Consider the following 15,389-nt stretch of genomic DNA (forward strand, 5'->3'; position numbering starts at 1 on the left):
TGAATACAGAAGAAACTTGAATGGAGAGCTTTCTGAATTTTTTTTTTTTCATTTAGCAATTTTGCTACCATTATGGTGCCTATTGTTTGAAAACTAGTGTATGGGCTTCCTCTATTAATGTTTCAACCTTTTCAACTTTGTAAATTTTGAAGAAAATTTCATGGACTTTTAATAATGTACATATGTCTGTTATTTTTCACATCATTTTTTTCAACATGAGAGTACTGGCAGCATTAAAGAGAATACATGGACCAAACAATTAAGGCTCTATCCTCATTTGGTACATATTTTTTCTTTAAAAAGAAAAGAAAAGAAAAAACTGGAAAATTTAATCGCTTTGATGGACTTGTCATGGAATTTAAATAAAATTTTGTGAACCAATGAGGTCTAATAAACAGATCAACAATTTTCTTTAATATGTCACCATAACCTGACTCTAAATTTGGCAAATCTTCAAAGTCCCATAGATTGAAATAATCGCCTAACCAAATATAGTTTTTCTCCTATGTGACAAACTGTTATATTTGTTGAAAATGACATACAAATCTTAGTTTATATTTTTTTAATGAAATGTCTACTTCTGAACCAAATCTACTTACCTGGGCCTTTCGTTTTGTATGGTGGCTTGAAAAATTTGACAACACCATAAACATCGACAGAGCCAGTCTCCTTGATGTCATTCAAACATGTATATTTATATGTTCTGTTGGACTAAAGAAAAATAAATAATAGAAGAATCATCAAGTTTCATATTTGACCTAAAAACAGACTAAAAAGACAAAACTATGTGTATGTTGTTTTCTCTTGTGTTGCATGTGAATTCTTTACACAAACATAACAGGGCATTTTAAATAAAATATCTATTCATATCTATCAAACACCACAGATTTACCGTCAATGTGAAAGATGAATAGATAGATAATACTAGTTACAAAATACATCACTGCAATAGCTACATGTACTTGTAACATTAAATGAGGTAAAGTTTAAGTAATAATAAATGAAATGCTAATCATTTATTTAATCTATTCCAAACAAAACTACTGTGGCTCAACTAAATCATGATAATCAAATCACCAGGGTCCAAGGAAAAAGTTTATTTAAGCGTCGATCCTCATACCTAACCAAATATTATACAAATAATGAATGTGTATGCATGCAATGGGAAGAATATTTTCATGAGATGAAAGATGTAAAGTTCCATTCAACAAGGCGTTAGCCGAGTTGAATGGAACTTTTAATCTTTCATCGAATGTAAATATTCTTTCCATTGCACAAATATTTACATTCATTATTTGTTTTATATAACTCATATAAGTTACAAAGTTTTTAAAAATGTAAAAAAGGAATAAAAAAGATAAAGATTAGGTTGGCCCATTTCCATCAACTCCTTTTCTCTGATAATTGCTCGTCGGTGGATTACACCATTTTCTTTCATTGTTTTGTGACGCGAATTGCTTCATGGATCTTGAGTCGAGTGCGCAGTCAGTTTGATCTGCGCTAACGTCATTTGCACAAACACACCCTCACACACACACATACACACAAAGGTAAGTAGACATACACATGATTATAGTGAGGGAGGGCTAGCAGAAAAATAAAAAAATGCACGGTCACCGTGCAATGGAAAATTACAAAATGCATGCAGCAAAGAATGGACCAAATATTGAACACCTTTCAACTTTCAACCAATCAGATGGCAAGAATCTTTGTTTGAGTTATATAATGTACATTATACGACTTCTAGCCTAAACAACAAAAGACATGATACATTGTTTGACAATAGGGGACTAATGTGCAGCGTTAAAACACCTACAGTAGGACCAATGTTTATGTTTAGAAGCCACAGAGCATATCATTGCATTGATTGGCATGTAGTAGCGCCCATCCTCTTGAAAATGATAGGACCAAGGAATGCAGTAATGTATTATATATTGCACAAAAATGGAAATCAAGTGAAAAAACTCAATTACACTGTTATCCAGGGGCAGTATTCTGAACATTTGTCTTTTCTCTATATTGTATATTTTCCCAAAGATATGACAAAATCTGTATTCTGATGGATGTCATTACTTTTGTCACAAAAAAATTATCATAAATTTTGTCTCTTCTCTTTAAGGCGCACCAAAAATATGCAGCTTTCAATGCGCATAATCCTTTTACACAAGCAAACGATAGATCAAAAGTTATGACGGGGATAGCAATCATAAATTTTGTCATATCTTTCAGTACCAAATATCCCGATACCCTGCCGACTGAACGTCAAGCATATAATGATATTATATAGATTAGATTGTGGTATTAGTTTCACTTATCATCCAATTTTCAAAATTGTCTTTTTCATGCTGTAATTAATCAGGCCCTACACATTAATTCCTCCCTATATTTCTCTGCTTTCCTTCCTTTTCTATTTTTCTTCTAAAACCCTTCACAGCTCCCTGTCTCTCTTTGTAATTAAGCGCATCAATATACGGGTAGTTGCCAGCAACTGTATTGGGGATACGCACTACCTGCCACGGGGTCTTCCAATTGGCTAGAAGTAGGAGGGCTCTCACTGAGAACTAACAATGATTTTATACTAAATAGGTTCATTATTGCGGATTGAAACAATCGCTAGAGGGTATTCATTTGTCTCGCAATCTACTATGGTCAACAAGGAAATTCGTGATCACTCTCGCAAAAAGTGTTCACTGACTTTCTAGGAAATTCGTGATCACTCTCGCAAAAAGTGTTCACTAGCTTACAAGTTCACGAGCTTTCGAGTGCCGCTGCAACTCTTTATCAAGTGACACGGATTGTCCGATATCGTACTGTATTTATACTAACCTCCAAGACCGTACGCACAAACGCGAGAACAATAGGTGGGCACTGATCTGTTGTGTGATTGGTCATGAGTTATGCAAATAAGCCGGGGGTATATGCAAATACGCCGTGGGTCGGCAATATGCAAAAATGACACCAAAAATTGGCGGGCTCGCTAGTTTCCCGTGGGCGGGGGTTGACTGGCTGAGCGGTCCCTCGATCGGGGCCGGGAACGATCGGGTCGGCGTGCATTGCCAGGTAAGGGGGTATTGTGCTGTCGGATGGTCCGCATCCAGAAATCGGGGATGTCGATCCCGCTGTCTCTGTTGAAATTGTTAGGACAAAGACGTATACTAATAGCCTCCTTAATCCTGCGTGTATACCAATGTCTTTCTTTGGCAATGCAATGTACACCCTCCCAATCTGGGTGGTGTTGCTTCTCCCAAGCATGTTCTGCCACCGCGGATGTGTCGGTTCGCTGTAACCGAACATTGCGCTTGTGTTCAGAAATGCGTTCAACTATTGGTCGGGCTGTCTCTCCGATGTAAGACCCGTCACATCCCTGGCAAGGAATATTGTATACTACGCCATCACGTCTGTGATCAGGGATAGGGTCTTTGGGGCGTACAAGCTGTTTGCGTAAGGTGGTGTCCGAGCGGAAAACCGTTCGGATACCGTGACCTTCTAATCGGCGTTTAAGTTGTTGTGAAAGGCCATCTATGTATGGCAAGACTGTACAAGTCTTGAAAACCTTCTGATCCCTTGGTGGTTGTTTTTTCTTGAAAGTATTCTTGATAAAACGGCGTGGGTAGCCGTTACTGTATAAGGCGCCACGTATGTGTGCTCTTTCTTTCGGGAGTTCAGGCGGGTGAGTTATAATACGTTCTGCTCTATCGAACAGACATTTAATAAGACCCTTCTTGACCGATTTGTCGTGATGAGAATCATATGGTATGTATTGGTCTGTATGAGTGGGCTTGCGGTAGACAGAGGTGGAAAGTTTCCCGCCCTCGTGTCTTTGGACTAGCGTATCAAGGAATGCTAATTTCCCTCCTTGTTCAGTCTCCAGAGTGAACTGGATGGACGGTTGCTGGCTGTTCATGTATGCGAGTAGGCTGTCTGCTTCGGAATTATTTACAATTATGAAAGTGTCATCGACGTATCTCTTCCACACCCGCGGGCGGCATGTGGAAGGACACTTGGGCAAAGCATTCTGTTCAAATCCTTCCATATATAGGTTAGCCACAACCGCTGAGACTGGGCTACCCATTGCTGCTCCTTCTGTTTGCTCATAGAAGGAGCCTCTGTACAGAAAATATGTGGATCTGAGGATGAACTCGAGGAGTTCGACTATTTGTTTAGGCTTAAGTGTGGTACGTTCTGATAATGTGGGGTCGGATTGCATGCGTTGCAGGGCCGTACTGCATGCGCCCTCTATCGGTACGTTAGTGATTTGATGATTTTGATTGGTTTCCTTCCGAAAAGATGGGCGGGAACTTAGAGAGATATGACAGGGAAAAAACAATGTTCAGAATACCAAGTTGGATTTGTGACAATCATAGTGGTGTCACATCTCAGAGAAAAATGACAAAATTTATTACAAAAGTTTTGACAGTGTTCCAGAATACCACCCCTAGATCTTGAGGTTATAATACATCTTAGGGCTGCACAGATCTTATGATAAAATTGGACAAGTTTCTCACTTTATTTGGAGAAGATTCTGCATTGATATCAATTAACCTGCCATGGGTGACCTTAGAAGGTGTTCCAGGCACACTCCCTCCATCACCTTGGGCCTTTGTAATGCCTGTGGATGTTGTAGGGCCTGTAGTACTTGTGGATGCTGTAGTAGTGCAAGTGGCTGCTGATACGGGTGCAGCATTGTTACCATTTTTATTTTGTTGTGGACATACCTAAAGGCAATGTACATAGATCTAGTTAGATTAATTCAATGACAAGATGTGCAACTGATCCATTCTCAAAGGGCAAGTCCACCCAAACAACAAGTGGAGCGCCTCTGGCAGTCTCACCTGCATCGCGCGATTCAATATAGCAGCAGAGCTGAGTTTGAAAACCTACTTTAAAATAATTATTCACAAAAATACCATTCATATATTACAATACAATGTTCATTGACAATAAATTACATTTTACCTTGATCATGTGACCTAAGACTTGTCAGTGATACTTGATTACCCCTATATCCACATTTTTAAACTATATCTATAAATTTTGAAAGTTATGACAGCAATCTAATAATTACCTCCAAAATGGCCAAATTTCAATTACCTTATATGACCTTTGACTTTGGTCATGTGACCTGAAACTTGCATGATTTGTTCAGTGATACTTGATTACTCTTATGCCCAAGCTTTATGAACTAGATCCATACACTTTCAGAGTTATGGTGGTTATTTAACAAATACCCCAAACATAGCCAAAGTCCATTGACCTTGGCCATATGACCTTAAACTCACACAGGATGTTAGGCGATAGTTGATTACTCTTATGTGTAAGTTTCATGAATCAGATCCATAAACTTTTAAAGTTAAGATGGGAATTCAACAAATACCCCCAACTTGGCCAAAGTTTGTTGACCTTACATGACTGTTGACCTTGATCATGTGACCTGAAACTCGCACAGGATGTTCTGTGATACTTGATTACTCTTATGCCCAAGTTTCATGAATCAGATCCATAAACTTTAAAGTTGTGATGGTAATTTAACAGATACCCCCAACATGGCCAAAGATCATTGACCTTTGACCTTGGTCATGTGACCTGAAATTCGCAAAGGATGTTAAGTGATACTTGATTATTCTTACATTTAAGTTTTATAAACTAGGTCCATATTCAAAGTTATAATGACATTTCAAAAACTTAACCTTGTGTTAAGATTTTGATGTTGATTCCCCCAACATGGTCTCAGTTCATTGACCCTAAATGACCTTTGACCTTGGTCATGTGACCTAAAACTCAGGCAGGATGTACAGTAATACTTGATTAACTTATTGCCAAGTTTCATGAACTAGGTCCATATACTTTCTAAGTTATGCTGTCATTTCAAAACCTCAACCTTTGGTTAAAATTTGGTGTTGACGCCGCTGTTGTAGAAAAAGTGGCGCCTATAATCTCACTCTGCTTCGCAGGTGAGACAAAAATTGATTTGAATAAAAAGAGAAAAATCCAACAAGTATAACACTGAAAATTCTATCAAAATTGGATGCAAAATAAGACAATTAGACATTGTATAGTTTCACTTAATTTTACAAAACAGTCATATGCACATTCTGGTTGGTATGCAAATGAGGGGACCGATTACATCATCCACTCACTATCTTTTCAAAATGTTATTATATGCAATATGGAATATATTTTTTTGTCATATGAAACAAAGTTTAATTCCTCCCTGAACATGAAAAATTACCCATTGTTTTTACATGATATGGTTCATTCAAGAGGGTGCTCATTGTCAGATCTGTAAAAATAGATATATTGTATAATTCAAACAATAAAAAACAAAAGAAAAAGTGAGTGAGAGACATCATCAACTATCTCATTATTAAGTATTCAATTTTTGCTAATTTGAAGATAAGGAAGCATCTTCAATGAACAAAAATACATTGCAACAATGGTAATTCCATATTCAAGGATGAATTAAAACTTGTTTCACTCCATGATCATAAAATTTAGTATAATAAAATACAAAAGAAATAGTGAATGGGTGATGTTCTCAATTCTTCATTTACATACTGGCCAGGATGTGCATCATACAAACGAGTAAAAATGTAAAGTGAAAATCGAACACAATTTAAGATGTCATAACTTTCTTACTTTTAGCATTTGGATAGTAAGAACTTCTCTTTTCATTCACATCCAATTTTTGTTGGGGGGAGACTTGCAAGACAACTTCATATGTATTCATAATAGGTCGATATACATCAGCCACCACTCTACTCCACTTAATACTTGGGCAGATATTATTATGCACACTACAGTTAAGTAGCTGTAAAGCATTACAAAAAATTCCTATCGGGTACCCATTTAAGAGTGAGGGCAGCTAATGTAGATAAATTTCTTGCTGAAAGGTTATTGTAGAGCTTCACAACCCTGATCCCCCCTTTTATATACTTTAAGTCTTCCCCTTTTTTTCTTCCTATTATTGTTCTTGTACGTTTTTCCACTACTTGAAAAGTTATAGAAGGCAATCACCACCCTTGTCTGTAACTCAAATGATTCTTGAATCTAAGGCACTGTTTCATAAAACTCAGTCAGAATAAATGCTGCAATATCAGAAAATTAAAGGGGGTCTTTTCAGTAGCTTTAAAAATAAGACTTCAAATCAAAATGATAAGTGAACACTGATTAAGTGAATTGACAAAACTTACTGATATTTATTTTCAGGTGTTCTACACCCTTATCCTCATATAATAGAGGGAAGGACTTACCCAAATACGAGCATGACTTCTAGCTTTATGAACCATAAGATGACACTTATGATGGTTATCTTTAGAGAATGTATGAGAACGTTCTATCATAACATTGCTGATAAAGATGGTATCCTAAAAAGAAAAAAAAAGAGAATAGAATTTTATAGTCATAGCAAGTAAAAGTCACAGAATAAAATATACTTCAGGGCTCTGTTGCATTAAAGTTACTTTAATGGTACCTTTGCAATCCAATGGTAACTACCATGGTAATGCTGATTAACAGCCAATCAAAATCAAGGATTTCATGCAACTTACTATTGCATGGCAAAGTTACCATAATGAAAACTTTTATGCAACGGGGCCCAGATGTTCTATATAATTATTAAATAGAAATGAAATGGGGAGGGGTTTCTGAATGGAAGTTTCGTCATTCGGAATATCTTGAGAACTGAAAATTAGGTCTGAAAAAGGGGGTCATCAAAGTGGCACGTCCCTGTAGCACCAATATATGTGAGTGCCCCCTCCCAATGGATAACAAGACCCTAATTCATTATTTTAGTAACAAAGAAAACTTCAAAATCCTGACCTTGGATTTTTTCAAATACTGACAAACTATTGCTTTCATTTTATTTCAAAATAGAACTCATTTAATCAAAATCTTAGAGTGAAGAAATGCCTTTTAAAAATGGGGACATTCTAAATTAATTGTGGTTACTTAAGATTCTATTTCATAAAATATGTAAGGATAAAGGGCCATTAAGTGTGACACCCCTTCCCCTGACATAAAAAGAGATAGTTACAAAGAAAAAGTTACAGTTTGCTGTAATTTCTTACCCCATCCTTATAAGCATCAATCCCTGTTGCATAGTCACCAAATGTATAAACATTAATGCGACAGGATGAAGAAGACTCCTCCAAAACAAACTTCAAGACTGGTAGCTTGCCTTTAGTTATCAATGGACTTCGGTCAACTATTTTACCCTGAGTGAAAAAAATCAATAGTTAAGAGATGAGGAATCAAAGATACAATCAAATGTAGTAAATGAGTATATATTCAATATTTGGCCTAGTTCATTAATGATGAAGAGTTGTCCTGCATCAAGCTTATTAAAGTTGGTTATACAATTTCCAATTTCTTTCACATACATGTTTTTTTTAAAGAGATTTCTGGATAGATTTGTTTAACATTAAAAAATGTAGGCTGACCTGGACATATCAGAGCAATTTCTTACAGGTTGAAATACAGCATGATTCATTTAATTGTGATTATGAATGAATCAAACTTCAAAAATTACAGTGTTTTGCGAAAAGCATATTTTTGGTTGCTTGCTTTTATTTCTGCATTCAAAATAATATAATATCAAATGTTACATAATTATAGGCCTATGCAATATACAAAATATTCCATAACATAAACAATATAATCATAATACATAATGAATACAAAATAATGATGTGAGCATAAACTTGACTTTTTAATAATAATAATAATAAAATAACTTAATGAACACAGGAGACTACCATTGTGAGCGGTTAAGCTTGAAATTTATGGCGTCCTCAATTATATATATGTAGTGCTGCTAGTCAGTACACAATCAGGATGAAATCCTTCCAGTTTCAAGTCCACAGAAGGTTCCAGGATGGTCCCGATATTACTAAATATGGGACAATATCATGGCCAAAAAAAAAAATTTAAATGAAAAAATGAAGCACTTCAATTGTTTATTGTATAAATGTGAGCTTCTAATTCTAACAGCTTCTAATCTGTAACATATTATGTAATTTAAGATAGCTAGATCCATCACATACATGTACAGCGAAAGAAGCAAAAAAAAAAAGAAAAGGAAGCAGTCAGAAACAGCATACCTGAATCTGAAATAGACAGGGGCTGTGGAACAGTTTTCAAAGGGGGGGGGGGGGGGGCTGACAATGCAAAAAAACACAATCATATGGTTATTTTATGTTTAAGCACACGGTTTTGGAAAAAAGTGGGGGGCCGAAGCCCCTGATAGACACAAAAATGGATTTAGAATTTAAAATCAAACACACGTTAAAAAATGTGTAACTAAAATGAATTTATTTGCTAAAATTACCTTTGACTCTAGAATGTTACCAGAATTTTAAGTTACTTGAAAGCAACATGTAGATTCAGGTAAGAAATGAGTGGGTGCTGGGCTACCTAATAATTTTACCATCTAATACAGGGATAACATTTATTACCTAAACTACATGTAGCTTTGTATTTCCTTCATCATTAATCGGGCAATACAAATGTAGTTCAGGTAATTAATGTTGTATACTCTTTCTATCATTATATACCATAGACGCAGTACAAAATATTTAATGAAGATGGTAACGGTACAAAACACTCACCATAACATATCTGTTAAGCAATGAGCTGGAAGGATATAATTCCACTAATGGTAACATTTGAAGCCCAGACAATTCAGGAGCGACATCTGACTCTGACATGTCCTTCAAGGCAGCCATCATAACACACCTATTGTTTCTGTTTTTCAAATACATGTAAATAAGAATGGATAGTATGTTTTTATTAGTTTAGTTAAGTAAAACGAAAAGAAAGAGAGAGAGCTAGGGAAGTAGTTTCTTCAACTGTCACTGTAAAATTCTCAAGATACTTATGTTCTTTCAATATTCGTAACAAAATGGCCGATCGAGACTGGGGTAGGAGAGAACCTTTCTTTATTTCATAAAAATATATAAAAAGAAATGTACCAAAATAAGGATTATTATTCTGTTTTGGCCTGAAATGCACCAAAACGCGGAGAAAAATAAACTTAAAAAGGGGGGAAAAAGAGTGACTAACTTCGGCTGTCGTGCAACATCACTTCAGTTTTATCTGAACTTAATAGTACATAAACATATGGCCATTGAGTCCCCTGTACAGATCACGCTAGAACTTCGGTCTCTGTATTTGGTGAGTGGAGCCAACGTAGTAAAGCAGAACAACCAACATAACAGAGACCAAAGCTTTTGGTCTAGGATATTGTATTAATGTATATCATGAATTGTAAAACACTTGCATTAGCCAATAAATATTTAAAATATTTTATTTATTGGCTAATGCAAGTATTTTACAATTCATGATATTTATCGGCCGATCAAAGTATTTTTTTTTCATTGTTAAATTAGCACTACTCATGATATCGTCGCCCTTATAATTATTTGTACGCATCTTGACTAACTTAACTAGGGCTAGGCTATGAACAAAGACGGAAATATGGCGACAAGATCATCTGTGTGTAACGTATCTGCTCATCTTCTTACATGATTTTTCTTAATTTTTGTATTATTTTTTGTGTTAAAATAAGGTTATAAAAATTCTCTCCTTCTACCCCAGTCTTGATCGGCCATTTTGTTACGAATCATAACAAAAATGGCTGATTGAGACAGGGGTAGGAGGGAACTTTTCGTTTTTTTGAGGTTCCAGTTTGTGCCCAGATGTCAGAAAACTGCCACTCACTGACGTTAGACCTTCATCCATATAATCGTGGTAAGTGCACAATTTCTATTTTCACAATTCATTTGGAGAAATATTTAGACCATAAATCACGCTAGTCCCATGAGTATGGTCAAATACACGGTAAGCCCCTGGGCTCCCACCCGCACAGTGGGCGGTAGACAGCTGGCAGCCGTCTGTTTCGAGGAGTTTTTAACATTTTTTTTATTTCTCCTCGTACACAGACGGCTTGCTAGCGTGCAGCCACCTTCAGGGGACTTGCAATGCAAAATCCCCCCGTCGGGGCTCTTCAATTTTTGTCTTTAATGAATAAAATTTTTGAAAATAAACGCTACCAAAATGCAAATTCATATTCCTTCTTGGCATTAATTGCCAAAAAACAGAGAAAAATCAAGTTAAAAGGAACAAAAACAGTGATTTACCTCGGCTGTCGCGCAAATTCACTTCCCCGTTTTATCCGATCTTAAGTACATAAACATATGGCCAGTGAGTCCCCTGTACAGATCGCGCTAGAACTTCGGTCTCTGTATTTGGTGAGTGAAGCCAACGGAGTTCAGCTGAACAACCAACATAACAGAGACCGAAGCTTTTGGTCTATGTGGGCGGGAGCTCCCTGGGTTAGCTATCGTGCAGCCACCATTAGGGGACTTACAATGCAAAATGCTCTTTAATTTTTGTCTTCAATGAATCAAACTTTTGAAAATTAACGCGACCGAAATGCAAATTAATAATAATATTCCATCTTCTTGGCATTAATTGCCAAAAAAACAGGGAAAAATCAAGTTAAAAAAAGGAACAAAAACAGTGACTTAGTCTTAGATCTACCTTAGACCAAAATCTTCGGTCTCTGTTTTGTTGGTTGTTCAGCTGAACTCTGTTGGTTTCACTCACCAAATACAGAGACCGAAGTTCTAGCGCGATCTGTACAGGGGACTCAATGGCCATATGTTTATGTACTTAAGATCAAATAAAACGGGGAAGTGAATTTGCGCTACAGCCGAGGTCACTGTTTTTGTTCCTTTTAACTTCATTTTTCTCCGTTCTTTGGCAATTAATGCCAAGAAGGAATATAAATTTGCATTTTGGTCGCATTAATTTTCAAAATTTTTATTCATTAAAGGCAAAAATTGAAGAGCCCCGACAGGGGGATTTTGCATTGCAAGTCCCCTAATGGTGGCTGCACGATAGCGAGCCGTCTGTGTACGAGGAGAAATTGAAAAAAAAAAAAGGTTAAAAAACTCCTCGAAATAGACGGCTGCCAGCTGTGTCTAGATCTACCTCGGCTGTTGCGCAAAATAACTTCCGTTTTATCCGAACTTAGATAAAGTCTATAAATTATAGGCAGTGAGTCCCCTGTACAGATCGCGCTAGAACTTTGGTCTCTGTATTTGGTGAGTATGTGAAGCCAACGGAGACGGAGTGCAGCTGAACAACCAACATAACAGAGGCCGAAGCTTTATAGTACACGCACGCACGGACGAGTCCTGGGGCCAGTTGCATGAAATGGTCTTTCGTAGAACCGTTCTACGTGAGAACGAGATATCGCTCAACTGTTTCACAAAGCCGATTTGGGCGATACGAAGAATGGTCCTTGGAAAGACACCTCCAGACATGTCCTACGTAGGCATGATCTTCTTTGCACACCGTCCGCCACTGTCGGCAATGAGAGAAAATGCGGTTACGGCAAGCCACACTGACATATCACCTTTAAACATATTTTTTAGGGGGTTGATACATTTTATCTGGGATAGCGCCAAGTTATTTTTTTACAAGGGGGCTAGTTGTCATCACTTTTCAGGTCGACAAGACGACCAAAACGGAAGTCATTTTAACTTCTCTGAGGGTAATGTAAGCCCAAATATTTTCAAAATATGTTTTCATTTATTCTCCCTATACGTCCTATCCCCACCCCTTTTCCATTAAAAAATAAATAAACTTGAACTATGAAATGGGCTGCACTCCCTCTCTGACTCCTTATGCTTTCTCAATATAGATAATTAAACAACATGAAAACAAATTTCTTAAAAAGTAATTATGTAAGTAAAAACGTGTTTATAACGTTCAGCAAAAAAAAGACACAAAACTAAGATGTTAAACATGCTAAATCATTTATTTTTATTCATTTTCATTATAATCATTAGTTTTAATGAGCTTGATTAGAATCAATGAAAATTAATTATTGAATGGATTTGGGATAACTTGAGATGTAAGAAAACAAAGATCTGCAGAAATAGCTAACTGAATTTAAGATACAGATTAGGCCCATAGCTTACGAATCCATCACAATCATATAAATGAAGATAAGTTCACAAAGAAAAGATTATGAAAAGTCCATACGAAGAGGCGCATTTCAAATCGCAGGGTAGGCCCCAAAAGAATCACGTTAGTCATATATATTTTGTATAATATTCTTATATAAATTTCCGTTAATTCAGTGATCAACTTTAAATATGACCAACGTTTATGATCGTTGTAATTTTTAGCATTATTTCAGGTTAACGGTATTTTTTCCATTGCGGATTTCACAGCCTTTTCTATGTTTTAATTATTATTGCATAGCACTACTTTATTCACTTGGCCATGTTTGCAGCAATGTTCATATTTTCCTTGTCTTCGGATACTCATCATGCAACTGAGGTATGTTTATACTCTAAACACTCACATTTGTATTTCTTGCGTTATATCAAACAAATAAAATAAATAAATTACATATTTCACACGCAGCCTCTCATATTTTCCTTTTAGTCTCATACAATCAGACACTGTTGATTTTGTTTACACCATTCAAACCATATTTTTACCTCAACAAATAACATATTAACGCATAATTTGCAAAATTGTCATCATATATTAAGTATTCTATTAAATATAGAATATTGAACTACTAAAATGTCTAAATTACAAAGTTAAATCAATTTTTATATCGGGCAAGGGTCTCTTTCATTGAAATATCAATGAAAGGTGTCTTTAAAAGGACACCGTGTTCTAAATAAGGGAAATAATGAAAATTTCAATTTTATTCAGTTATGTTTGTGAACTTTAAAGTTTTTTCTCTTTTTACCTCATAAAGTAAGCTCCATACATCAATTCTACAATCAGTAATAAATAGAACACCATTTGATCTCTTTTTATTGAAATAAATGATTTTAAGAAAACTCGTCATTCCGAAATAAAAGGTTCAGGTGACGATGAAGACTAAATATTTTTCCGATACTATCGATATAAAACGATGTCGCGGACTTGGAAGAAAAAATTGCCTTCGTGAAACGGAAAGCGCTGATTTGTCGCCAATCTTCCTATCTCGGAAGAATGGTCCTAGGACGTTCCTACGTATCGCTCATCTCGTCATGCAACAGGGGGGGTATTCTGAAAAGTCTCGTAAGTTTCCACTTAAATATCCTTTTAAGTTACCCATTTAATGGAGCGCTAATGTACCTCCAAATTTGTATTCTGAAAACTCTATTAGCGCTCAATTAACTCCCTTTAGGCCACTCCCCTACTGAGCCGAATTAGCCAATAAAATGCGCTCTTAATTACAACATAAAATTTTCTACTAGCGCGCAGTGTCTCTTCACTTTGCTGCCTTACAGCCTTTTGCTTACAGCGCAGCGCCCGGCTGCTGCAGGTGCGCTGCACCACGATCTTGATAAAAAGAATTTTTGCTGAAATGCTAAAGCATTTGCATCGGAGATTAGAGTTTCGTTATGTTGTTGAAATTAACTGTTGTCTTTTCACTTTCTCTCTCATTTATTGTACCTTTGTGCTTTTCTCCTTTTTTCGAACGCGTTCTGATTTTCACACCCCCCTATTTGAATCCATTTGTAGCTTTCTTTCTTTTTTTTTTTTACAATATTTTACAGGGATGTAACTGGAGTTTTGTATAAAAACCTGAAAATGCGAAGCGGAGCGAGCAGAGCGAGCGAAGCTCTCGCGCCTTACGGCCGGGGGTCCAGGGGCCCGCTTAAGGGCCAGAGCATTATTGCACATTTGGGGTTAAATCACAGTCCGAACGAGAGGTTGGCAAACAAAATATGTGCGGCACATGTGCATGTGTTTGTGTGTGGAAATTGCGATCCAGGGTTCACTTCCGCATTCAAGCCAACTCGCGACAGCTCGACCATCAGAATTTCAGACAGCGAGCGTTCTGTGCATTGAATACTGTAATTACGGTCAGTATACACTGTATACTGACCGTAACGTAATCAGAGCGAATTTCTCAGTAGCCGAGATGTCGCGATTCACGTGGCAAGCAAAGCACATGTACAAAACAAATTGGCGATCAATCGTCTTTTTTTAGAACGTGCCGATCGTGAAATTTCGAAGGGGCCGGGTTTTCCGGCAACTTTCGAGGGAGGGAAAACCGGAAAAGTTGAGATTTCATGAAAATACCGGAAATCCGGCAATTTCCGGAAAAGTTACATCACTGATTTTATTTGCCTCCGTCTCGGGGCCATGATAGGGGGTTCTTCTTTAACTTAATTCCTACTTATATTAAAAACTACATACGGTACTTTTCATTTATATGAGAAATCTTCTCCAACAAATGGGAATAAACATATTTTAAAAATCAAACAAGCATTATTTACAAAGAAAGCCGAAATTTTATTAAAAAACGTACAAATGTTGACATTTATAGGTTTTTATAGGTGGGGAAAACGATGGCATCACTCACTATT

At 36.5% G+C, this 15,389-nt stretch overlaps 1 protein-coding gene across 1 annotated transcript in view; it reads right to left on the reverse strand.

The window, feature by feature from the left end:
* LOC121410571 (protection of telomeres protein 1-like) overlaps nucleotides 1–15,389 on the reverse strand; it is a 35,641-nt gene that overhangs the window by 10,569 nt on the left and 9,683 nt on the right. The window contains exons 2-6 of the mRNA XM_041602748.1: nucleotides 9,606–9,741; nucleotides 8,067–8,213; nucleotides 7,251–7,364; nucleotides 4,506–4,715; nucleotides 600–711 (exon numbers count right to left, since the gene is read on the reverse strand). Of these exons, the coding sequence (XP_041458682.1) occupies nucleotides 600–711; nucleotides 4,506–4,715; nucleotides 7,251–7,364; nucleotides 8,067–8,213; nucleotides 9,606–9,725 (703 nt within the window). The 5' untranslated portion in view covers nucleotides 9,726–9,741. The remainder of the gene's footprint in view (nucleotides 1–599; nucleotides 712–4,505; nucleotides 4,716–7,250; nucleotides 7,365–8,066; nucleotides 8,214–9,605; nucleotides 9,742–15,389) is intronic.

This window comes from Lytechinus variegatus, chromosome 3, assembly GCF_018143015.1.
Source record: "Lytechinus variegatus isolate NC3 chromosome 3, Lvar_3.0, whole genome shotgun sequence".
NCBI classification, from domain to species: domain Eukaryota; kingdom Metazoa; phylum Echinodermata; class Echinoidea; order Temnopleuroida; family Toxopneustidae; genus Lytechinus; species Lytechinus variegatus.